The sequence below is a fragment of the Podarcis gaigeae genome, assembly GCF_964106915.1.
Source record: "Podarcis gaigeae genome assembly, chromosome: 3".
In the NCBI taxonomy this organism is placed as follows: Eukaryota; Metazoa; Chordata; class Lepidosauria; order Squamata; family Lacertidae; genus Podarcis; species Podarcis gaigeae.
The window spans coordinates 33,144,157-33,171,062 of record NC_139680.1 but is presented as its reverse complement, the minus strand read 5'-3'; the positions used below and the strand labels follow the sequence as shown (position 1 = coordinate 33,171,062).

Sequence of the window (26,906 nt, the reverse complement as noted above, 5' to 3'; positions counted from 1 at the left end):
AAGCCAGTAAACTGATTAGGACATGCCCAGATATAGAAACTATCCTGTTCTTCTTCTTCTTAGCTAACAGCCAGGGAACATCTTCAGCTTACAAAGCATGCAGTTACATAAAACAAAAACGTAATCCTCTTCACAAACAGAATCTTAGGACATGTACATTAATTTTTGCCACTGCTTCTCAATGTGGTTGGTAAGCAGTGCACAGGAATTAAGCTCTGCCCCCTCATAGCCCTTACTATTGAAAATGGGACATACATGGCTGCCCCCAACTCTTTCATGGTGAATTACACAAATGGACCATCGCTGTCTAGCGCTGTTGACCTAATAAACAGTGGTGGTTAGTGAGTACTAATAGCACCACAGATACCATTCTGGTTTATGTGAACAATGTTTTGTACGATACCACAAACAGCAGAAAATATATTTTAAGTTTCAAAGAAGAACACATTTAATTTGCAGCTGCTTCTAATGTTTCCCCTCCTCTTGTTTTCTTTATAAATTGGCTTTTAGGAAGAGAAAGAACAGCTCCTGCAGTACAAGAACACAGTGGCTGGCCTTGTGGGGAGAGCAAAGACAATAGTTCAGCTGAAGCCGAGGAATCCAGATAATCCACTGAAAACATCCATCCCAATCAAAGCCATCTGTGACTATAGACAAATTGAGGTTGGAACCTTAGATTTCTTCAAATCAATTATGGGCAGTTAATGAAGACAGTTAATGGCATGTTCTTGGAATTCTCTTCCCTATCAAACGAAACAAGTCCCTGCCTTCCCAATTGGGGCTTAAGTTGTTGGGTCCTGCCCAGCCCCCAATTTTGCTCCCCTGTCACTTTCCTAGTGGCACATGTTCAAGGGAGTGTGCTGGAAGAACAATATATGCATATTAGACTCACTCAGATTTTCTGATCTGTCTGTTGAAAACCAGATAACCATTTACAGAGATGATGAATGTGTACTGGCAAGCAACTCCCATCGGGCAAAATGGAAAGTGATTAGTCCAAGCGGTAATGAGGCCATGGTTCCCTCCGTCTGTTTTACTGTTCCTCCACCCAACAAAGAAGCAATAGACACTGCAAACAGGTAAGTGCTGGCATAGCGTGCACACAACATGGAAGTCCTTATTGATCTTATTTGCCTTCCAGCAGCTTTTCTGTGCACAGCATACAGGAAATTTATAACATGTACCCTTTCGACTGCCACTTGACAAATCATTAATTTAGACTCGGTCATTCCCCACCCCCTCTTTGTGCATTTCAGAATTGAACAGCAATATCAGAATGTCCTGGCCCTGTGGCATGAATCACATGTAAACATGAAGAGCGTGGTCTCCTGGCACTATTTGACAAATGAAATTGAAACTGTTCGAGCCAGTAATGTTGCTTCGGTAAGTTCTGCGCCTGTTCCAGCACTCATAACAAAACATACTTAGCCTAATTTTCCATGATTCGGAAGCAGTTATCTATAGTGGCTAAAACTGAGTGTAGCCACACACAGTTCCTGAATATTTGGTTCTGTAATGTACTGTATTCCTGTGTTATTTCTGTGCAATAACAGTTTGCTGGTTGCATCCAGAAGCTACAACCTCCCTTTATATCATGATAGGCTAAGATTCTGGGAAGCTCCATGTTTTCCATAGTGGGCACCATTGCTGAAGGTATGTCAGTGTTGTATTGGTGTTTCTTATACTAAGCACTTAAAATGTGCATATGTCAATGTCTGTAAACACCCAGCGCATGTTGTCCGGTCTCATTGGAGTGTCCAGGACATTTATACAGGTTTTTAACTTGTATGTATTTGAAAGTTGCTGTATGCATTTCATTGAAATGAGTCATCACAATTGACTTTTCTTCTAGTTTCTAAAGAGCAGTTCCTCTACAGGCATCTTCCGATGTGCTGCCCTCACAGAGCAACATGTGTACTACCTTTTTGGAACATTAAAATACTGCCTTAAGAAACTGACAAAACAGTATGTGGTTTATAAAATGGCACCCAACATTAGAAAGACTTTAATTACCCCTCCTGATTATTTCCTAGATAAAGACACTCTTGCCAGGTGAACACCAGCAGGTTTTAAGCAACTTGCAGTCCCGCTTTGATGACTTCCTTGAAGACAGCCAGGAGTCCAAAGCCTTTTCAGTTGCTGACATTGCTCAGCTGGAGAGGGAGGTGAATGTGTGCAAGCAGTACTACCAAGAGCTCCTTAAGTCTGCAGAGAGAGGTAAATATAGCACATCAACTGTGCAGAAGTCTCCCATACAAGATGCTTATGGTATTGACTACCCTTTCAATGTTACATATGTGAACTATACTGCTGTGGCTCTTTCACAGCGATGCTCATTTCAGAAGCAGAGAGGGAAATAGATACCAGTGGAAGACGTGAGTTGGTAAAGTCCAAAGGCCCATTCTTTTTTACAGTGTCAAATGGAAAAAATGAGCAGCTTACATAAGTATTTGTTACTTTTTCTACAGTTGCTGCTGCACTGTTGTCAAAACAGACACACACTTTGGCATGTATGCTTTTGGCATGCATATGTAGTAAAAAGGTAATGGGACCCCTGACCATTAGGTCCAGTCGTGACCGACTCTGGGGTTGCGGTGCTCATCTTGCTTTATTGGCTGAGGGAGCCAGCATACAGCTTTTGGGTCATGTGGCCAGCATGACTAACCAGAGCAGCACACGGAAACACCGTTTACCTTCCCACCGGAGCAGTACCTATTTATCTACTTGCACTTTGATGTGCTTTTGAACTGCTAGGTTGGCAGGAGCTGGGATCGAACAACGGGAGCTCACCCCGTCTCGGGGATTCAAATCGCTGACCTTCTGATCAGCAAGTCCTAGGCTCTGTGGTTTAACCCACAGCACATAAGCAATTACATACGTCTAACAGTGAGCACTCAGAGCCAGTTCAGACATTAAGATGTTGCTTTTCAAATAGCAGAAGAGGAAGTGTGATATTCTGTGTCCCGCGCCCCACATGGTATAGGTCAGTTGACTGTAACTATACTTGTTTTGTGTCTGTTTGAAATCAGTGAGCTGTCATTAACACAGATGCTCCTGAGAAAATCACTTATGAAACAGGAAGGAAAAAGAAGAGCTGATCTTCCCATGATTCTCCTGTTTGTTTTGTTGTTCATAACACAGAGAACTGATTCAAATATTGAAATGTTATATTGCAGATAAAAGAACTTGTGCCCCTGCATATTTGCTGAAAATGTAATATGCGTTTTACTGGCACACAATCTGAGATCTCAATTGGGTTCCTAAAATGAGCTGGTAATAATTTGTGTGCGTAAATAGAACAATTATTTTGGCAGGTTGCACAATAAGAGGAAGAACATCTGTTACTGTTACACACAAATATACAAGGAACATATTTTTCCTCTCAAAATAAAATACCAGGAGTATCATACCACATCACTTACATTTATTTACTTACTCTCCTTAAAAAATAAATAAATCTGCAAGTATGTCATAAATGGACCCTATATCCTTTGGAAAAACAGTAAGAGTATCTGCTTTAAAAAAGTCTTTGAAGTTCTTCCTTGCTGTTGTAAATATTCCATCTCCATTCTGAAAATATATGATATCACTGAGCCTTAAATGCTTCCATAAAGCTGAATAGATATATTATATTATGCATTCAGGCTGATGCTGATATAGAAAGGAATGCAATAACAGATGAAAGCTGATTAAAGTAAATATATAAGTACGGAGCAGAGATATACTGTGCTCAACTGTGTATCTGGAGAAAATGATAAGGGATTCATTTCTATAGATTTAATACCATCTTATTATGAAATAATTTCTGGACAAACCATAAACAATCCAATTAATCACTGTGCATACACAAATGGGATGATAATACCTATGACTAAAGTGATGTGCATATTAGTTTTTTTGGGGATGCCCATATTTAGACATGATGATGATAATGTATGGCAAGCAAGAAGTTGATTTTGTGTCCTGCAGTTATGATGTTTGCATTTCTCCACTTGAGAAGATGCTCAAGGTGACCCCAATTTGTGAACTTCCACATTTCCCCTTGGGGAGAAAATCTGTTTGAAATGAGGGGGCGGTGCGGTTTGCTAGATTTGTTTATGCTTGTTATTGCAAATGTACAGAGGTACCTTTGAAATATGGTTGGCTGGGGAAATTGTGGGTCTAAGTTAACAGCAATCTGAAAATTTTCAAATGCATTCAAACCTGTTACTAAAATAGATTTTTTTTGTGTGGTAAAGAACATTCTTTACTGGCTTTTGACCAATTTGAATGGTGAAACTCCACAGAGTGGGCAATATTCTGCCTGTTTAAAATGTATATTATTTTATGGAAAGGTGGTTTTTATATTATTTATTTATTGAATTTATATACTGCCCTACACCTGCAGGTCTCAGTATAAGTGGGGTGTAAGTTTCAGTTTCTGTATATTTTAATAGTTGTAGCAAACATATTAGCTTTTAAAAAAAGAGAGATGGAGAACATGGAAACAAGAATTTGAAGACATGCTTCCTCTTCTCCCTACATTGTTAGCACATCCCTTTCTCCTCTTGACCACTTCCCATTAAAGTTAATTGCACATTTTTTAGATGAAGCAGAGACACTGCAGACAAGGTTATAGCACTGTGACTTTAGAATATCTGTTGTGTGGCGGCAGAAGAACATTAAATATACTTGGTTTTACTTGCATTCTTCCATTTCCTTCCAACAGAGGAGCATGAAGAATCCATTTACAACCTATACATCTCAGAAGTTCGAAACATGAGACTTCGTTTGGAGAATTGTGAAGATCGTTTGATTAGGCAGATTCGAACCCCACTGGAGAGAGATGACTTACATGAAAGTGTATTTCGGATCTCTGAACAAGAGGTGAGTCTTCTGAGCTTCTCTGTGGGCTCTCCAAAGCTCATGAAATGTAACAGTCGTGTAATGATGAGCTCATAAAGAGCTTATTCAGAAGGGACTGCTACAATTATCTGCATGGCTGCATCTACAAATTAAAACGAGTAATGTTCACTTGTAGAGCTAATTAAAGTGAAGTAAACATTTGAGCCACCAGTTGGTTTTGGGGCAGTCTGTTTACAAATGCCTTCATTTTGGAATTCCCAAACCGAGCAGGTAAGCTTTACTGGTTCTTTGAAGATAAAAGTGAGCAAAGATCTTATCAAATAAGTCTTTTGGTTTTTGTGTGGCAGTGGTTACGACTTTTGAGTTCTAGCTCGGATTAACTAGTTTTGCTTCTACTGGCTTGAACCCTAGCTAGTTGTCTTGATTCTGAGTATCCTAGTCCTCAACAAATGGAAGGGCAAACAAACAATGGAAGGACACAACCATCCTACACTAAGAATAGGCAATAGAACAAAAGAATGATATCCCCATCTCTCTCCCCACCTTCCCTTTCCCCCAACTGCAAGACGTCTATGACAAAAATGTCTCTCACCAAATGTAAACGAACTGTGAAAAAGACAATGAATTGAAAGTGGAGACAGTAGATGTACCGTTCACTGTTTATCTGTTTGCTTTGTAACACAAAACCCCGATAAAAAATAATTTAGAAAAATGGAAAGGCTCATTTCAATTTCAAAAGCATAACTGTCAACTTTTCCCTTTTCTTGTAAGGAATCCTATTTGGAATAAGGGAATTTCCCTTGAAAAACGGGAAACGTTGACAGCTATGTTCAGAAGGAACTGAGATTCAGTGGAGGTTCCCCACAGGGGTACAAAGGCAGGGCAGTTTTTTGTGATTTCCTCTTTCCCCTGTAGCCTCTCACGCTGCTCCAAAGGGTCCTATAACCCTTTGCTCATATTATCTTCTATAGTATTAGTGACTCTTGACCTAAGGATGCTTATTATGATTGTTTGAGAACTGCTCCTTGCTATAGGGGGAAAAACATTTTATCTTTGGTTCTGTAGAAACTGAAGAAGGATCTGGATCGACTCAAGGAGGACTTGGAAACAATCACAGACAAATGCGATGATTTTTTCAGTCAAGCTGCTGGTTCGCCCTCAGTTCCTACTCTGCGGTCGGAGCTTAACCTAGTAATTCAAAATATGAATCAGGTTTACTCCATGTCTTCCATTTACATAGAAAAGTAAGTAAGCCATCAAGTCATTCACATTTTGTAACACTTTTTGATCATCATCATTTGATAGGATGATGTAGCGTGTGCTTGGAGGGGAAGCTGAGTATATTCACAGTTTTGAATATATTTTGTTGAATTGAATAATAGATACAGAATTTCATATGGCCACCTTGAAAGTGTTTATAAAGTTGAAAGGCCAGAAATAAATTTAAACAAACAAACAAATAGAAGAATGATCTTAGTCGTATAGTCATCATATACTAAAACAAGTTTTAAAACTTTAGAACTATTTGGAAATTATGAATGACAAGTGATCCCTTTTGTTTCAGGTTAAAAACTATAAATTTGGTGCTGAAAAACACCCAAGGAGCCGAAGCACTGGTAAAACTCTATGAGACTAAACTATGTGAGGAAGAACCATTAACTGCTGACAAGAGCAATATTGAGAACCTTATGGCTACGTTGAAGGTATTCTTATGATGTACAGAAAAATAATAATGAGAAATAGGTGTGCTTTTAAGTGATATAAAGAAATAAAGGAGATTGATATATACTGTCATACAAATGTAAGAACATTAGCATCCTCTTCTCTCAATGGCCAGCCAGATGCCTGTGAGAAATTTGCAACAGGACTGAGCGCAAGAGCACACACTCTCCTGTGGTTTTCAGAAACTGGTATTCAGAAGTGTTACTGTCTCAGACCTTGGAGACAGAGCATAGCCATCAATAGCCCTCTCTTCCATGAATTTGTCTAAACTTCCTGTATCCAAGTGGGTGGCCCTCATTGCTTCCTGTAGGAGCAAATTCCACAGTTTAACAATGTACGGTGGAAATAAGTACTTTATTTTATCTGTCTTGAATCATCTGCTTTCTGTTTGGCCTTTAGAAGAATGGAAACGAAGTAGCATGAGTGGCATTGAGATGTAGCCAGTTGACTGGTCAAATATTGTGAATTAGGAATGAATGCTGATTATTATGTCATTTCCCAGTAACACTTAGCTAAGAGCTGAGCTGCATATTACACCATCTTGTGAAAAGAAGACCAGAAGTTTAGAATCCTGAGGTTTTCCTCTCATCCCTATAGGGCAGGGATTAGGAACCTGTCCTCCTCCAGATGTTGCTGGACTCTAACTCTCATCAGCCTCAGCCAGCATGGCCAATGGTCAGGGATGATGGGTGTTGTAGTCCAACAACATTTGGAGGTTCTGTATCCCTGTTATAGGCAACAAAAGATGGAGGAACTTGAAGCAGTCACTGGTCCCTTTCCTTCCCATATGGTTCTTCAGAAAAGAAAAACACAGCCAAATTATACCAGGAAAGAATGCAGCCTTTTCCCTTCCTTCTTATGCAGCTAATTTTCCTTAACTGCTGAGAAGTGGAAGACCAGGGAAGATTAGCCACATGAGAGATAAACTTAGGTATGCCTATAATTAGCAAAGTATTCCTCTTCATTATAGTTACAGAAGCAGTAATGGTGCAAATACAAAACCATTTTTATAGCATTTCACTGAAAATTTGGGTGCTTTGTTTGTTTCCCACATGGATACCCTATGACTAGTTAATAATATGATGCATTAGTTAGTAATGATGCATATTGATTTGAAACAGCAGCATTATGATCCGTATTGAGATGTCACATGTTTTGTGTACCAGCAATGGAGATCAGAGGTTGATGTAAAAAGAGAAGTATTCCATGCTCTAGAAGACGAACTCCAGAAAGCTAAAGCAATTAGTGATCAGATGTTTAAAACACACAAGGAACGTGATCTCGACTTCGACTGGCACAAAGAGAAAGCAGATCAGCTGACTGAGAGATGGCAGAATGTTCATTCTCAGATTGAGAACAGGTTAGTACTCCTACTTTCTTTTCAGAAACTTCAGAGTGAAACCTTGTGTCATGTACAGCATAACTGAGGAGAGAAAGAAATAAAGAAGATAAAACTTCTCTGGTTTGGTCATGTCCATTTTGACAGGAGGGCGGGAGCTGCTTTCTTGAGACAACTCCTATAACATATATATGAAGGAACACTGAGCAGTGAATATGGTTCCTTCATGCATACGCAAGGCCGTCCCTAGGGAAGTGTGTGGAGCCGGACAAATCTTACTGTTTGGGTTCCTTGTTGCCTTCACCTACCCCCTGCCTGGCCCAGTAGTGGCCGTGGCTCCTCTTCAGTCTCCCTGTGGAGAGTCGCCACTTAATATGTGGGAAACCAGCTGCTGATTCACCAAGCGTGTGGAAGTGTTCCTGTTTTACACTGAATTCCACCATTGTACAAATCCATCCAACTGCTACCAGTGCATTGACAGTAAATTTACACATTGCATATGAAGAAAACCTTCAGTAAACACATTTCTCTGCACCTCCTCCTAAGGTTTGTTTTTTTGGGGTTTTTTTGCAGCTTCTGTTAGTAGCAACGGTCTCTCCTCCCCTTTCTTTCCATCTGGCTTAATTTTTTCTTTCTTTTGCTGCGTCTTTAGTATTGGCACTGGGATTCTTTGCCTCCACCTCCCTGCTTTTCTCTAAGAGCGAAGGAGCTGGAAAGATTTGCCCGGTGGGCGAGAAGCTGCAGGGCCAACTAAACCCAGGGCTGTCACCTCCATGTGGCGCCCTCAATGACCCTGCACACATGTTACTGCAGCAATGTGGAAAGAAGCCACAGGGAAGCAACTTCCACACTGTGGCTTCTGCAAGATACATGCTGCACGTCTGTGATTCCCTTGGTTCAATCCTTGCTATCTTCAGGAAAGCATGCCTGTCTTAGAAGCACTGAGTTCTGGGTTCGCAATAGGCGGCACTGTGTGGGTAGTCTTCTGTCCTGACAGTTTAAGGTACTCTTATTTATGGCAAATGAGAATGCTCCTGCTTGCTTGTGAGATAAACATGAAGCAAATGCTGCCTCTCTCGGACAGCTTAATTGGCTGTGCTGGCAGTTCACCATCAACACTTAGGCACTCTGAGCGCGAGAGGTAACAGATTTTGTGTCGACTGCCACTTGTAACTGTAAACAGACTGTTCCCTACAAATGTTCACCCTCCTGTTTATATATATATATATATATATATATATATATATATATATATATATATAAATAAAAATAAAACCTGGCTAGTTATCAGTATAATTTTTCTTCAGCTGTATAAAACTTAGCCATTTTAACTATTGCCCACATTATTTACTAATTGCTACTCCCAGAACAAGAGGGGTCATAGAGAGGTATGGAGGTGGGGGTTCTACTACCCCACAGCCTCAGCCAGGCCAGGCCAAGCCGGAAGGTTGGTGAAGGAGCATTTGCTTTTTCCTTTTCCTTTTCTTCTTCCTGCTGCACCAGTATCAGGCTGGGGAAATGGACTGAGGTAGGACTGAGCAGGTCCCTGGCCCCAGCTCTCAAAATGCTCTATTTCAGTGTCTTACACTGCGTACTGCTGTTGGGAGCACTGATGACAACAATATTTCCACTGCCTCACTTTCCACAGTTTCAGCTTTCTGTGGGAGTGTCCCAAGTGGTAGACAACAGTGGACAGGGGAATCCCTTCAATCTTAACCCCCTCCAGCACCACAGGTCAGTTTTTAGGATTGCAGTTATCGGAATTACCACATAATGTTTCACTTTTTTTCTTCTCTTTCTGCCTCAAACTTGAAAACTACAGGGGAAAAAAGTTCCTTATTTTTAGTATTATTCCTGTAGATTGCAAGGCCCTTTTCTATAAAGACTTTTGTAATAGACTAGGTACCTGTTTTCCCCTAACAACCATGGATTTAGTCAGCATATGAAGAACTAGGAATTTATTCTAAACTGAGTCTTTCTCCACATTTTAATCCTGAAGTTTTGCAGCTGAGGAATACTGTTGCAGGACATGGAACGTGACTGCTCTGTTTTTTTCCTTTTGTTTTTTAAGCTGCTGCTGAATTCTACATAACTTCCCTCTAGTGGTCACCCTGAGTAGCTTTTTATGTCTAAAATACACTGGTACATGTAAGCATACTTGTCTGATTCTGGAGGTTATCATGGCAGGGGATTCACTTATTTTTCAATGCCTGGCATTTGAAATGAGGAACTTGTAGATAGAGATGGAGAAAGACAAAGCCCTTTGAAATAAGGAACACAGGGAGAGACATCTGGCTTCCTATAAAGATGAAGGGATGTTTGATAGAGAGATAGAAGGTTGCCTGGAGCTTTATGAACACAGGAATGTATGTTCTTTGGCATGTATTCCTCAGAACTAATACATTTCTTGATAACTGTGAGCTCCTCAAAAAAGGCATGGAAATTAAAAAGAACTCAGAGAGGTTTTTTTTAATGAAATTGGCAAAGCCTTTCATTCTGAAGGTTTGCAGTAGAAATCCTGAGAAAAGGACTTCTAGCCGAATGATAGCTTCTGACAGCCACATGTTTATGAAGTGGTGTAGCCTAGCGCTTAGCTACAAACCAGGAATTTCTATTTTCACCTTTGCCCTGAACTTACTGTGTAGCCTTAGGCAATCTCTGTTCTGTTTCAGACTTTGTGCCCACCCCAAAGATCTTTATTATGCGGGGAATAATAATACTGACTTGCCCATACAAGGTTATTGTAAGGTTGCTGTTGGTGATGATGGTTAGTTCTTTATTGTCATTGCTACTAGTTTGTTCTTCCTCACTGAAACAGCTTGATTTTCACTCAACCAGGTTGCGTGACTTAGAAGCTATCAATAAATCCCTAAAGTACTACAGGGATACATATGGTGCACTGGATAACTGGATCAAGCAAGTCGAAGAAACTCAGCAGAGATTCCAGGAAAACCCACCTCAGAACAGTAAAGCTCTGGCCAAACAGCTAAACCAGCAAAAGGTAAAAGCTTGATTGATTGATTTAATTTGTTTATATGCCACCTTTCTGTAGTGAGCTGATAAAAAATATCCACTTATAACATGCAGGTTTTGTTGTAGGGCTTAGATGTAAAGAATTAATAACTAAGCTAAAGACAGCCAGTTTCAGTTCAGCTAATAAGAAATTTCCCCTTTTAAGCAGTGTACTGGATATACCTCTGTATCTTACATTATTAATAATCTAGTGTGTTTCTGGATATGTTGGTTGAGGGGCAATGTCCCCCCCCCCTTCCATTTTTCTTGTAGAGCCAAAGGTAATTTATAAAGTGGACCACAGGGAAACAGCCTTTCATGCTAAGTTTTTATACATAAACACAACTTTCAAGTTTTCAGTCTAGTATGTTTTAAAAAACAAGTAGAACACCAGCCTTTAGGATGGGGAAAGTTGCATAGGTTGATACTGTTACATTTACATACTAAAATTCTCTTGTTTATTTTACAGATGCTAGTTTCGGAAATAGAGACAAAACAAAACAAGCTAGATGAATGCCAGAAGCACTCAGAGCAGTATTCAGCTGCAGTAAAGGTAAAGCTATAACTTCTCTGCACAGTTATTATTATTTTTTAATTCTTTGTGGAAATGTGAGCATTGCTCAGCATCCAGAATGACGACAGTGATGCTGCTGTTCCTGCACCTGGAAGTCTGGGTGTGGAAATGTGGAAGCTGCCGTGTCTTCTGAGAGATACACTTTACACATTGCTTCACATGTTGCTGTTACTGCCACAGCTGCTGCTCCAATCCACATTGTTAGGCTGCATTGTATCAGTGGGCGCTGGCAGCAGTAGTGGGCTGGGGTGGCGGCTCTCAGCTGAACTCTAGCATAGGCAATCTGGTGCTCCTTCCAGTGCATTTGCAAAATGCTGACCTTGCTGCTGCCTCACCTATACCTCATAGTGGCACTGTGGTCTAAACCACTGAGCCTCTTGGGCTTGCCGATCAGAAGGTCAATGGTTTGAATCCCCGTGACAGGGTGAGCTCCCATTGCTCTGTTCCAGCTCCTGCCAACCTAGCAGTTCGAAAGCATGCCAGTGCACGTAGATAAATAGGTACCTCTGCGGTGGGAAGGTAAATGGCGTTTCTGTGCACTCTGGTTTCCGTCATGGTGTTCCATTGCGCCAGAAGCGGTTTAGTCATGCTAGCCACATGACCTGGAAAAGCTGTCTGTGGACAAACACTGGCTCCCTCGGCCTGAAAGTGAGATGAGCACTGCACCCCATAGTTGCCTTTGATTGGACTTAACCATCATGGGGTCCTTTACCTTTTTTATCTTAAACTGCAGCAGCACCACAGACCAGAGGTCAGGCAAACAGTGCCACCCCACCATGCCACCCTCTCCTGTGCTGCTGGGTGTGGTCTGTAATCAGACAATCCAACCTACCCACTTGAGTGGCAGCTTTACCTGTCACCAAAACAACAGAGAAAAGCCAAGAGAAACCTCCAATGGTCCTGTTCAGCTGTGTGCAGGCATTCTTCCTATCTCTACTTCTGTTTCCAGAGTGACGGGTTTTGTATGGAAAACTATCAATGAAACCTGCCAGTTGAGCTGAGGGAAGTTGCTGTTTCCCAGTCCAGTTATAATGTGAGTTCCACAGCAGCTGCATTGTCTTCTTTTACGCTCCAGCTTCACTGCCCTGGTGTCCAAGATATCTTCTGGTGACTGTCAGCTGACAGGAGTTAATCTTTCCCTTCCAATACCTTGCATCCCCTCCCCCTCAAAATCTGTTCTGGAAGATGTTCCCCACCTTCCAACTGTCCAGATCTTGAGGGGGATCTAGAACTGTCCAGATTGTATGCTATAGGGGGATTGCCTACAATTGCCTCCTTCCCAGTTCTCCTGCCACATTCCCTTCTGTCAGCAGACCAGTCGCCATTGGATATCACCCATAGTCTTCAGATGAATTCATGCAGCACTTGAAGGACTCCTAGTATGGAACAAGTAGCTTACAGGTTTACCTATTTCCATTTATTTTCTGCAGGACTATGAGTTGCAAACGATGACATACAGAGCCATGGTTGACTCCCAGCAAAAATCTCCAGTGAAACGCCGAAGAATGCAGAGCTCCTCTGATTTCATTATCCAAGAGGTAGGTGGACGTGCCTTAATATATAATGCTTTATAATGGCCCACATTCCACTTCTGCATTGTGAAAGCTTTTGAGCCACGTTCATGAAATACTTTCAGTATAAATATACAAAGCTAGTAATTGATCATGTTACACCCTGCTGCTTCATTTTGGGTGCAGCTAGTCTAGCTACAGCTACTTGGACAATATATCCAGTCAGAGAGCACGATGTGGTCACCTGAAGTTGCCAGTGTTACATAGATTAGTTTATCACATTATTCCAGGGTACAGTTTCACCAGTTTCCATATCATCAACTTCAGTGTAATGTGCAAATGTACAGTTGTGGAATGGACTGTGGCCAGTGCCCGTGATTCTGAAGAGAGGTGGTTGCTCAGAGGTAGAATACATGATTTGCATCAAGAAGGTTCCAGGTTCAACTACTGGCATCTCTAGCAAGAGGAATCACAGGTTGCATGACAAGGAACATCTGGTGGATGATACCTTGGAGAGCTTTTACACATCAGCATAGATAGTACCAAACTGGATGGAACAGTTGGTCTGATTTGGTATAAGGTAGATTAATGTGTCCAAAAGAGTTAATGAGGATTTGTAAACGAAAACCCCCAAATCACTGCAATTTAGAAGTTCAGTGTAGGTAGGGAGTTCTTTAGAGTTAAAGGATCTAAAGAACTTAGATTAAAATGTGGATACTGGTGACCATAGGGTAAGAGTACAACAAACTGACGTTTGGAACCTATCCTTGCCTGTGATTGAAATGAGGCTGCGTATAGACATTTCTTTGTTCCAGAGTTTGCAAGCTCACCCATCAGCAAGATAGAGATTAAGTGCAATCGAGACTGAATATAATCACAGACTCTGTGAATGATAGCCAGAATACAAAGAGTTACAGAATGATTTATGAAAGATTATGTTCCTGTATATGTCTGTAACTCTCATGTCTTTTCGGGACCCTGAAGCATCCTTTTCTAATATAACATATTGAATGATGTCTCTGCTTCATACAGAAAAATGTGTTGGGATTCATTGCATTCAATAATTCATAAAATAAATGATTTAAGGCGTGAGGGGTTAGGAGGTTAATCCCATGATGAATTTGGTCCTTCATCTTTCATTCTTAAGAGCACCTCCACACCTGCTACCCCCAAAGCAGACAGAAGTCAACTTCTCTCAACACTCTGTTTGTTACACTGATTCTTCTAAGAATCTGTTGGACTCAGGGTAATCTTTCTAATGTGTTTTGTATATTATGATTTATGAAGACACAGTTCATTTTTATTTCAGAAATCATCTTGTAACCTTATTTGTTCTATATAAAAGTAAATAAATTTAAGACACTCCATTTCAGCATGAATCAGTACCGTTCCTCTGTTTCATTACAGTTTATGGACTTACGAACACGCTACACAGCTTTGGTGACCTTGATGACTCAGTATATAAAGTTTGCTGGTGACTCTCTCAAAAGGCTGGAGGAGGAAGAGGTAAGTCAGCAGATAACTTTCAAAGGGATAGTAAAACCACTAAGGCAGCTATACTTTTTTAAGTATAAGGATAGATGATGTGAACTCCTTACGTACTCTCTAGATATAAAATGAAGGTTGACATCACGTATCTAGTGAACACCAAGACTGACCTAAAATTATCTGCTCTCATTGTCCTTACTATTTTTCCTACTTTAGTTTGCTAAAATTCTATTGCAGGATATTGGTTCTATAAGAGAATTTCCCTAAGGTACTGAGAAACTTGTAAAATACCTTTATATTTATTGGCTTATAAGCTCTCTCACACTGCTGTGCTTTCAACCTAGCAGCTGGATTTGATAGTAGTCTAAGTAGTGATGACAGGATGGACAGGGTTGGGAAGTATGGCAAAGAGAGGCATCTGCATGCAAGCAAAGATATCTCAATAGTTCCTGTGATGTATAGTATTGAACAAGGCCAATTCAGAAAAGAGTTTTCTATTCGGTCTGCAAATAAAAATGGCAGGCAGACAAAGCTGCCAGTGGAGGCAGTGCATGTTGCTGATGAAAGGGAGGAGAAATTTAAATGGTCTATTTCACTGAAGGAGAGAGCAAGAGTAACATGGGAAAACTAATTCTGAGCCTGTGATGAGAATAAAGAATAGAAGTCTGAAGGCAGGGCATTATCCCATGGGAATCAGCCCAATTCAACAACCCACTTGCCTTTCAGAAAGGTTGCACCCTGAGAACCTGAATAAAGACTTTGAAAAATATTCTCACAGTGTACTGATAAAGGTGGAAGAGAATATTCAAACAGGTGAATTGTTAGCCATTGTTGCAAAACTGCCCTAAGCAATTTAAAACCAAGGAAGGAATCAGTAAGACAATGCAGCAACAATTAAGACAACCGTGTCCTTCTGACAGGCGAATACTACTAATACATTACATAATATGTCTCTAGGTAGCAGCAATTTTAGAACAGCTACGCCACAAGAAAGACTGTACAAATTCCAAAGAAAATAAATGTTGAAGGCCAAGGAAGCACAACTTGTTTCTGTGCTGTTTCAAAGGTTTACACAGTAGAAAACACAGTTATACAGCATAGTCTAAAAGTGTATGAACTAAATTGTGGAATGATGCAAAGCAACGTCAACCAAAATATGAATTCAGTATTGTTATGTTATTCAAATAAATAGTGATGTAGTGCTGGCCAGTTCCTAAAGCAAAATAATTTTGAGGAAGGGTAATTTGGACATGAACCAAGAAAGGAAAAATTTGAAGATACCCTTTCTTGCAATCTTCAAATGCTGAGAGTTTGACACAGAATGTTGTCTGTGCTTTGACCACTCTATTCACTGGTGTTCACAAAGAAAATGTAGAGATGGAAGTGGATATGTTTTTTTTTTAAAAAAAAGGAAGGATTTTTTCTAGCTGAGTTAGTGCTGCATAAAGATGTACATGACCATTCAAAGCTACTCGAAGAAGACAAAAATCATAAACTGAGAGAGGATGTCAGGAGAACAAAGTATGGAAACACAGGAAACGAACAGCCAGTTTTTGAATCGAGAATGTGCAGAGAAAGCATAGGCCAAAAGGAAGAAATAAAAAAGAAAGAGGTACATAGTTGTATTGAAAATCAGAGGCAATCATAACGAATATAATAGTATTATAGAAATAAATACAACTTCAAAATCATTCCTAATCATCACTTGAAACTTAAATATGTCTTTGTGTGGTGCGAAAATTGATTTAAAACTGATTCAATGGAGTTGCAATATTTAAACAAACTGCTAAGCTGTTGATTTGCATAATCATTCCTTTTATTCATTTATGTAGCAAGATCAGCTACAGAAACCTCCCAGCTGACAACTTGTTTTGCTGATCAGGATTAGTGGGCGGGGAGATAATTAAATTATTACATTTTAATGATCTTTAGCATTGGCGTTTCCAAGTATCTTGTGGTTTGTGTTATATACCAGTAGATGTCGCATTTATTGGTGTAATGGGACATCTACTGGAAAATAAAATCTCATTTAACAGCAATAGTTAGAAAGAATTAAATTCAATCCAGAAGGAAATAAAGCTGCCTTTGCATTAGTATGTCTTGGTGAGTTAATGATACTGTAACATTGTGCTAGTCTTTTGTTAAAAGAAAGAGCATTATGTTCAGAGCCTAAATAACTATTGTTGAAGGACATAGCTAATTAAATGTGGTTTCTTGCTAATTGTATCATGTTTTACACTAAAACACCCTCCTCTTCTTATTCAACTAACCATCAAATGAGGAAGTGCTTTTTTCTTGCATGGTGTGTTTTGCTGAGAAGTTGCTCTGTAGCTTTTAAGCAAGGACTCATGCAAGTGAGCTTCTGGGCATCACCTTCAACCTATGAAACAACTCTTATCCTGAAAGCAAAGGGATTCTTCTTGAGGACTTCAGCTGGTGGATTCCTTCATGCAGCTTTCTCTTTACTCTAACTAACGGTCCCTTTCTGATGGTGACAGTGGTGGTGGGAATCCCTCAGTCTGTGCTGCTGACATGCTGTAGTTGAAGTTTGTAAGTATTTGCAACTGTGCATTTTAACATTACAACATTACCTAACGTTTTAAAAGAATGGATTTCAATGTTTCTTGTTGCCTTATTTTTTTTGGTAGATCCTGAAGAATAAGGAGGCACTAGTACGTGGTGAATATTCTGATCTGGAGCAGCAGCAAAAAGAAGTAATGAGTGAGAACAGAAAACTTATGGAGAGGATAAATGAGCTTGAGGAGACGTTGGATGAGTTGAGGAAACAGAAGTTCCAGTTGGAAGTAGAACTTCCAAAAGCAAAGGCCGATGCAGAGAAAGAAATGAAGAAGCAGCAGACCAAAATGGAGGAGATTTCTCTCCAGAAAGCCAAGGCTGAGCAAGAAGCAAAGCGCTATCGCATGGAACTAGAGGATGCTCTTAAAGAGAAAGAAGACGCAGAGCAGGAGTTGGAGCGTGTGAAGCAGCTCGCTTTGAAGACTGAGGCTCAGAGAAGTATGGTTGAGGAAAAGTTCAGAGCTTTCAGAATGCAGCTAGAGGAAACTGCTGTAGCTAGAGATGCTCTTGAAGATAAGTTAAGAAGGAAGGACACCAATCTTCAAGATTTAGAGCAGCAAAAGAAAGCACTGATGGAGGAGCTGAGGAAGAAGACTGCTGAAGAAGAGAAGCTTGTGAAACTCATTAAGGAAATGGAACAAGACATGGAGTTTCAAGGTAGTCTAGTGAAAAGCAAATGCAGAGAAAAGGAAATAACCGAAGTCAGAAGGCAAATTACTATAATAGGACAAGAAACTCTGTTGCCAACAGGTTCAGACTTTTTCAGAGAAAAGCAAGAACTGAAAAACATAGAGGAATTCCAGCAACTGGTGGATGAGCTAACATTTGCCAACAAAAAGTCCGAGAAAACCATCAAAGACCTAAAATACGAACTGTGTGAACTTGAACTGCAGAATGCGTCTGCTGAAGAAAAGGCTCGCTTACTAAAAGAAAAACTGGATGATGCCAATAATTCTCTCAGGCGCCTTAAAGTAGAGCTGGATCAGAAAGAGCTGGTAGAGCAAGGATACTTGGAGCAGCTGAAAGAGCTTGACAGGCAGCTGCAGAAAACCACAGGCAAAGCTGAAGAGGTAATGCAAGAAGCCATGGATCTGAAGAAAATAAATATGAAGTATCAAGAAGAGCTGAGGTCACTTCAGAAGGAGAAGGCACTGTTAAAGATGGAGCTGGAAGAGTTGGCTAGGACACACACAAACACTGGAATTACTATTCAGCAATTGCATTCCCAAATCACTTCTCTTCAGCAAGAAAAAATGGCAGCTGAACAGAGAACTGTTTCAAGCAGAGGGGAAGCAACCAGCCTACAAGAACAGTTAAAAAAAATGCAGGAACAATTCCTTCAAAAGACAAGAGAAGAAAAAGAAAACCAGCTGAAAATTCAAAGACTGAAAGATGATTTAGCAGATAGCAATCACTTAGTGGAAAAGTTAAAACAGAAGGTTGAGGAGCTTTCTAGATGGAACAGCGAGACCAAAATAATGATGACTGAAGTCCGGACTGATTCAGAGAAGATAATTCTTGAAAGACAAATTATTGACAGAAAAAATGATGAATTAAAAGCCCTGGCTGAAGGTTTCAAAGAGCAACTACGTATCACAAATGAACAACTGCACAAACAGATAATACTTGAGCAGGAGCACTTGGATCACATCAAGAGATTAGAAGATGAGCTAATAAAAGCAAAAGAATTAGCCGGTGAATTTAAGCAGAAATGTGACAGGGACAATGCTTATAACATGAATGCAGAGATGGAAATAAGAAATCTACGTACTCAGATGAGCACATTCACTATGGAAATGAAGATGAACGAGCAGAAGGTCCAGCAGCAGCAGTCTCATATTCATGAGCTCAATAGCAAGATGAAGAAGCTGCAAGACGACTTGCATCAGAAGACCTTGGAGGAACAAATGGCACGCCAAAATGTGGCTTTACTTCAGGAAGAATCAATTGCATTCAAGCATTCTGCAGAAGAGTTTAGGAAGAAATTTGAAAAGCTCTTGGAAACTCACAACATAGCGGAAAATGACATATCTGGTATCAGGATGGAATGCATCACCCTGCAGCAAGAAAACCACATGGCTCAAGACAACATTAGAATGTATAAACTTCAAATTGAAGACCTGCAAGACAGACTTCAGAAATCCCGTGAGCAGCTTCAGCAAGGCAAGCATGCAGAAATGGAGTATGTGCAGAAATACCGCAAAATGGAAGAAGAGTTGCAAATGCAGAGGCGGACAGTAGAGAACTTGAAGCACCAAATAGACCTGCAGAAAAGAGATCACAGCAATCAGCTGCGTTGGTTTCAGAATGAGATCAACAAAAGGAACATCCAGTTAGACTTTGGGTGGAAGGGAAATGGGTTTAGTTACTTGGGAGACACCTCCCCAAGAGATTTTGAACATATTAACCTCTGTACGACCACATCTCCTTTATTAAGAAGGAGACACCTAAGTGGCTCAAGTTGCAAATCTGAACCGCTGGTTGCACAGAAGTTGCAAACAGTTGCCACTGATTCATTGCAACGAGAGAAGCCATTCCAGTTGTCCGGAGTAACCCACCAACTGGAAAATGGAATAAGTCAACAGTCCTATGCCGAATATGTTTCCCAGACAAGCACAGAGTTTGAGATAACGGTTGATAAGAGCAACCCTATCACAAGAATTTCAGAAATAGATAAATTGAGAGACGGCAAACTCCTCAGTTCCAGGCTTGAAGAGAGTTATGAAGTGGGCTTAGGGAAGCGTCTGCATCCATTGGAGGTACATGGCACATTTGATGGCGTTTGATATTGCTTGGGTGTTGTTGTTACAACTTTCTGTTCTCCTGTAATCTTCATTGCTTTTCTGTTCTATTTCTATGTTTTCATCTTATCTGATATCGAACACTTTCTTACATCTGGCACGCATCAATCCGCATTATAACCCCAAGACATTTGTGCAGATGCAGAAGTTGCTTGCATGTGTGGAAGCAAAAATTTCACCCACCAACACCCACCAAAAGGTTCCCCATTTGTTTAAAAGAGGGGGCCCTACATACCGAAGAGCACACTTCTCTGCAAAATGGTGTTTGCCGGATAAAAGCAGCAGGCAGAATGATGTGTCTTTACACCATTCTCTGCCCACAGTTGTCCCCACACCCTATGATTTCAACAAGACATGAGGTGGAGGCAAAAAGTGCACTTCTAACCTTAAAAGCTCCCCATCCAACTGCCTAATGATTTTTTGTGGCCTACAGAAGTCCAAGATCACTCTTAAGTATTGTACTGCACATACAACAGACCTGGCTTCCTAGAATGAAGAAAGAAATTCACAAATCCAAGTTGTTCACATTCGCATTAGATTTTTAAAAGTGGTACTTGGAGCAAAAAGGTGCAGTCTCTCATTTCGCCCAAAGGAAATGAGATTCAGGGTTCTCTCAGCAGTTCCCTCCAAACTGGCCATTCCACCCTTCCCACGCTGTTTTGTTTTTCTTTTCCAGCTGCACTCTGCATTCCATAGCTACTGAGCATGCTCTGAGCATTGTCTCCTTTGAGGGTTTGTTTGGTTTTGCCCCCTTAGGTTTTAATATATAGTGCTTCTGTGAATCTTGGGGATTTCCTGCCTTCATTCACCACCTGAGTTTGCAATTAGAAGGGTAATGATATTGCTAAGAGATAGTTTCTCTTTTTACACTTTGCTGTCATTCCATCCCACTTTCCTTCTCAAACAAAATTCCATATTGCCAGGGTTAATAAAGTTTGCTGATTCTTAGTGTTTGCTGTTCACATTCTGCATCTCTCCCCCTCTCCTTGTTTATGGGCTAGATTAATAACTTGATGCTATTTTCTAAGTACAGTATCCTTCATTATGTCAAACAATTCCTATTTACAGAATCTCCAAAATGAAGATTTATCAAAGATCAGTGCCATCTTAGAGGAAAAGCAAGCCAAGGAGGTTGCTCTGATCCCCTCTGAATATGATAATATCAAATTTCAAGGTCTCCGCCATGATGTAACTGCCAAGCAGTTGATTGAAGTTAAACTTCTAGACCTGAGCACAGCTGAACAGCTTCATTCAGGAAAGAAGGCCATTGCTGAGGTTCAAAAAAATCTTGAGAATTTTTTGACTAAGCCTACTGCAATAGCTGGGTTGTATATTGAATCTAGTAAAGGGAAGGTCTCATTTGCTTCTGCAGCTAAGCAGAGAATAATTGAAAAAGCATCTGTGTTAGCACTGCTTGAAGCCCAGGCCGCCACTGGTTTTATCATTGACCCCACAGCAGGTCAGAAATACTCGGTTGATGATTCAGTTGCCAAGGGACTTGTAGATCATGAATACAAAAGCAGGCTTCTTGAGGCAGAAAAGGCAGTTTTAGGATATCTATTTTCTGGGAAAAAGCTGTCTGTTTATCAAGCAATTGAAACCAGAATCCTTGAAAGGCAGAAAGGCAAAAGTTTTATTGAAGCTCAGATAGCAAGTGGAGGTATTATTGACCCTGTGAGAAGTGTCCGTGTGCGTCCTGAAGTTGCGGTCCAGCTGGGCTTGCTGAACAACACCGTTCTGAAATTTATATATGAACATTCCAGTAATAAAAAAGTCTTCCAGAATCCAAATAATAGGCAAGCCATGTATTATAATGATTTGCTGAAGCTGTGTTTACTTGATATCGGAAGCAAATGCTTCCTGCTCCCTGTTGGGGAGAGAAAAATAACCACCCCGTCTGCAGAAAAAATTCATAAAATATCTGTGGTAGATATTACAACTGGAGCAGAAATGACCTCCTACGAGGCTTATAAAAAGTCCCTGATAGACAAAAGTACCTACCTCCAGCTGTCAGGGCAAGAATTTCAGTGGAAAGAATCCACATGCTTTGATCACCATGGAAATTCTTACCTTGTGCTGACAGATCTAAAAACTGGAATGCAGTTCAACATTGACGAGGCATTAACTGATGGCAAAGTTGATAGAATGCTGGTCAGTCAATACAAGGAAGGGCAAATCACAGCCAGCGAGCTTGCGGATGTTTTGTTGAGCAATTCTAAACCACAGACAGATGTCAACAGCCCCATTGCTGGTGTCTGGCTGCCCGAGACAAATGAGAGAATGCCTCTTCTGAAAGCTGCTCGCAAAAACCTAGTGGAGAGAACCACGGCACTGAGGTGCCTTGAAGCACAAGCAAGTACGGGAGGTATAATTGATCCCTTTACTGGGAAGAGATATAGTGTGGCAGAGGCCTTGCAAAGGGAGCTGATTGATGAGGCGTCTGCTAAGCACGTCCAGCAGTGTGAACTGGTCTTTACTGGGATTATTCACCCTGTAACAAAGAGTGTTCTGTCAGCCATTGAAGCAATGAACACAAATGTCCTAGAGAAAGAAATGGGCACTCGCTGCCTAGAGTATCAACATCTGACTGGTGGATTGATAGATCCCAAGTCTCATTGCAGATTATCGATGGAAGAAGCTATTAAAAGGGGCATTATTGATGCCGTCACTGCTACAAAGATGAAAAATGACAAATTCTACTTAAAAGGTATTACGTGTCCCAAGACAAAGAAGAAATTGACGTATAAAGAAGCCCTTGATAATGCGGTTTTTGACTGCCACACAGGGCTACGATTGCTAGAAGCAGCTGAGCTCATTTCCTCAGGAATTTCTAGTCTGTATTTTTCCTCACAGTCATAATTTAACAATGGAAGTTATTAAATTGGCCTGCAGTAATTTAAACCATCTGGCTCATGGAAATGATTCCCTATGATTTAATTGGGTTGTGAAATAGGGTTCCTGGCTGATTTCTAAGCAGAACAAAGCATTTTGAGTTTGCTTATGTATAGTTTTCAGCGTACAGTAGATTTAACGTTGCTCCATGCTTGTAATTATGATGCACAATTTGATAAGAGTTAAGCACTTCTATGGCCCATTAATTTTGGTGGAAATTTAAGCTAATGCTTTAGTTTTCCTTGAAATCATTAGGACCTGAATATACTTAAAACTATCCCTGAATTGATCCTCTATGTTGTATAAATGGTAGTAGCAGCTTGCTAACTGGGATCATTGTGGTAGCAATGTGTTGCAGAGTTGTTGTTGTTTTTGCCATTCCAGCTGCTCTTGGGAAATTTTCAGAAGTGAAACAATATGCCCTGTTGCATTTATATCAATGTATGATGCAATACTATCCTGCAAAAAAATAAATAAAAAAAATCTAGAGTTGGAAGGGACCACAAGTATCATCTAGTCGAACCCCCTGCAATGCAGGAATATTTTGCCCAACGTGGGGCTCAGACCCATGACCTTGAGGTTAAGAGTCTCATGCTCCACTGACCGCTATCTCCATTGATTCAGCCAAAGTTAAACAGGGAGCTAAGTATGGAAATCCTCCCATTGAAGTCAATGGCACTTGAATATTTGTGTAGAACGTAATATGCAATATCATAAATAGATTTGACAGGATGCTTGTTTGCCGGTGCAAAGTTTACTGTGGTGTGGGTTCTGTCATAAAGACTGGATATTCTTCTAACGGCATGTTTACATGGAAGCAAGCCTCTCTGTGTTAGGTGGCGGTTACGCCTTTGTAACAGCACAGTGCTCCCCATGTCTACTCAGAAGAAAGTCCTGCTGAATTTAATGGGTTGTAGTCTTTAAGTGGGGATAGTATTGCAGCCCAAGTTACATGGAGATAAGATTCTCAGTGACACTGGAAATTTCAGAGAAAATGATAGACTTCTGTTACATGATTATTATTTTTCTGGTTTTCCTTCTACTACATGATTCTTTACATTAAAAAAAACCACAACCATATTAAACTTAAACCTGAAATCGACAATAAAGTTGACTACAAAATTAGTAATTTTCCTTCTCAGGAGAAACATGTAAGATGCTATGTTAATTGCACAGGATTGAAGTATGTTATTGAATTTCATTGTCTTCTTCAACAACATAATAATCTAGAACTGGGTGTACATCTAATGCAAAGGCTGAGATTTAGAGTGTTTTTCCTGGCAAACCCTTGCTTAGATTTGGCTTGTGCAGTGGTGGCTGGGAGGTTTCTGTAATGTGAGTTCCATCATCTATGTATATGAATGTGTTTATATGTATCATAATGGCTATCTTAGTTTTTTCAGATGTTTTGAATTAATTACTTCAATTACTTTTTTTTATTATTGTTTACCTTTTTTTTTTAAAAAAAGCATGCATAAGAATGACTGGTAATGGGGATAAAAAAGAAAGAAAGTAAAAATAAAGCTCATTATCTGGCATCTTCCACAATAAAATTTTTGACGGTGTAACTGTTTTTCGGGTTGGCTGTAACCTTAATATACCTACAATTTTAAATATATATATATATTTGCAATGCACATTGTTCATCAGAAGTCAGTGGAAGAGGAGAAGAAAGAACACGTTGAAAAAGCTGGGGACTTACTGAAATGGGTTTCAAACATCACCAAGAGCCTCGGCAAAGGCGGAGGAGAAAAGTCTGAAAAAGCAGATTCTCCTAAGAAACAGGTATTAAAACACTGCTTGAGAATAGATGCTACCAGATGCATGACACAGTGTTGTTTTGTCCTTAAAGTGCCAAATGTGGCATAAGAACATTTCATTGTATTCAGCTTATATTTTACTCAAAGAAAACCCATTGAACTTCCTGGACCTAAGTTAGTCACGCCTATTGATATCAATGGGTCTGTTCTGAGTAGGGCTGGCATTGGATACAACCTTCACTTTAAAGTGCTTAAGAGCAGATATAATTTACATACTAGTGTTTTTATATAAATTCACCAGACTACATAACTGATACATGGGTGTTTTTTCCTGAAAGACTACATTCAAGACAAAGAGGAGAAACAGTGTTTGGACAATAATATTCCCTACTTATGATGGGAAATGATAATACCTTCATTCCTTTCCCACCAGGTGTTCTTGGCTAGTCCTCTGGATGTTAATATGGAGGTGTAATTTTTTTATAAGTTACAGGAGTTGTCAACCTTTGAGGCCCATTCAGAATTCATAGAGTGTGTACTATGGGTATGATGCATTTGGTTTTTTAATCTCTTCCAGGTCAGCACATGCTAACCCCCCCCCCCCTCTGTTCTTTTACATGGGTTCTAGGTAAAAGTTTGTCTGGTAGAATAGAAACAATCCTCTTGAATTTGCATGAGTTTACATGGGATGCTGCCCACAAAAACCTATCAGATTAAAGCTTACAGTAATAGACTATATTAAAAATCACAAATCTGGCGTTTGCTAATATCACAGAAATCTGGATCCAAAGCACTGCTCTTCATATATTTTTACAGTTTTTACAGAGGCTCACAGCAAAACTGTCAGAGTAGACGAAGAGGTGGCACACGATTTAGTGATGGTTTTGCAGGGATCTCCTGCAGTCAGCAGCCACAAAGCTCTGCATCCATCGCAAATGGCACCATATCCATGATTTTCATGGTTTAGTCAATGGCAACAGATGTGACATGTGATTTGATGGTGGTTAGGTAGGAGAAATTTAAAAACAGTTTGGAAGGGATCATTCCCTCACTTCCTGACTCCTGTAGCCTCCCCACTTTTCCCCACTGGCCACTTCCATTTTCTTTCTTTGTCATCCCCGTTTCCCGCCTAATCAGGGGCTGAATTGAGCCTGTAGAACTAACAGAGGAAATGGGAAAGAGAATGACTCTTCTTGTTTCCTCCTTCAACTCCATTGATGTTTCAAGAGGGAACCTCATGGTGAAGGGGGCAGTGAGACAGGGTGTGTATCAGATTCTTCATGGGCACAAGGGGGCATTCTCAAGGCCACTACTACCTTGGAAACTCCAGGGACCTCATAAAACCCAATGATTATAGGCCCAAATCAGATTGCTTTCCCCAATTTATTAGGGAGTATCAATCACACAATTTAAGTTTATTATATTTTACCCTACACACACACACCCCATTTCCAAATGTTACACTGTATTCAAATAAGGGGTGGAGGTGGGGGGGGGGATATTGGAGGCTGAGTAGAACCTGAAATCTCACATCGCCAAGCGTGTAAGAGTAACTCCCGAACCAAACCCTTGAAATCTGCAGTCAGTCCTGTACCAGCAAGTAATTTGAAGAACTTAAATGATACAATATTTTACTGGTCCCATTGCATGATGCCGAGAAACTCTTCAGTCTTTCATACTTGTGTTGTGCCTAATATAACTGGACATGCATGTGTCCACATGCATATTGAACACATGGAGAAAATGCTACACATGACATTACTCAGCGTAGTTTGTCCTTGAGTGCAAGCTGCTGCTTCCAAAAAATGCCAGGACAATCAGTGGGCAATCTAGATCTGGAACCCTGGCTGTGGGTGGAGTTTAACCTTTTGCCCCTCCTATGTTCCTGATCTTGGGGGACCCCCAGTATGTGGAATTTGCATTGGAGGAAAAGATCTCCCATTGTTACGGACAGATGTTCTCCCCCTCTGCAAATTGCAGACACATGGTGAGATCCAAATCATGGTCCCAGCATGAGGCAAAAGGTTAAATACTGCCCCCCCACCTCACCACGGTCCCATTCTGAATTGGGCTTCCTGTCCTGGCAATTTGTGAAAGAAAAAGCTTGCAGAAAAGTACAAACTGCCTCGTAAATTGACATGTATCTTTTGGTGCATTTAATTGTATGATTTCCAGAGAAAATTAGCACCAAATAACGAAGCACTTTTATATTTTCATTAGAAAAGCCCTTGCTTGTAGTTTTTTATAGATACAAAAAAGCCACTTACTGAAATCTGCCTCATCGTCATAACGTACAGTGACTAAGAAGCAGTTTTAAATCCCTGGGTTTGCATTCCCTCTTCACCATGGGGTTAAAATGGGCCACCTGTACCACATGGCAATCTT

The 26,906-nt window shown here is 40.3% G+C and overlaps 2 protein-coding genes across 44 annotated transcripts in view; both read left to right on the top strand.

Annotated features, from left to right (window-relative positions):
- Window positions 1-26,906, top strand: part of LOC310840285 (dystonin-like) — a 298,340-nt gene that overhangs the window by 142,428 nt on the left and 129,006 nt on the right. For all 43 annotated transcript variants that reach the window (XM_083729601.1, XM_083729632.1, XM_083729623.1 and 40 more), the window contains 13 exons: window positions 511-663; window positions 925-1,079; window positions 1,257-1,383; window positions 2,034-2,217; window positions 4,709-4,866; window positions 5,911-6,089; window positions 6,410-6,548; window positions 7,734-7,927; window positions 10,745-10,907; window positions 11,388-11,471; window positions 12,923-13,030; window positions 14,411-14,509; window positions 24,412-24,546. In XM_083729601.1, the coding sequence (XP_083585727.1) occupies window positions 511-663; window positions 925-1,079; window positions 1,257-1,383; window positions 2,034-2,217; window positions 4,709-4,866; window positions 5,911-6,089; window positions 6,410-6,548; window positions 7,734-7,927; window positions 10,745-10,907; window positions 11,388-11,471; window positions 12,923-13,030; window positions 14,411-14,509; window positions 24,412-24,546 (1,878 nt within the window). The remainder of the gene's footprint in view (window positions 1-510; window positions 664-924; window positions 1,080-1,256; window positions 1,384-2,033; window positions 2,218-4,708; window positions 4,867-5,910; window positions 6,090-6,409; window positions 6,549-7,733; window positions 7,928-10,744; window positions 10,908-11,387; window positions 11,472-12,922; window positions 13,031-14,410; window positions 14,510-24,411; window positions 24,547-26,906) is intronic.
- LOC310840424 (desmoplakin-like) lies at window positions 19,839-24,329 on the top strand. Its single transcript, XM_083730380.1, has one exon. It carries the CDS (start codon window positions 20,914-20,916, stop codon window positions 22,726-22,728), a length of 1,815 nt encoding a protein of 604 aa, XP_083586506.1. The 5' UTR covers window positions 19,839-20,913; the 3' UTR covers window positions 22,729-24,329.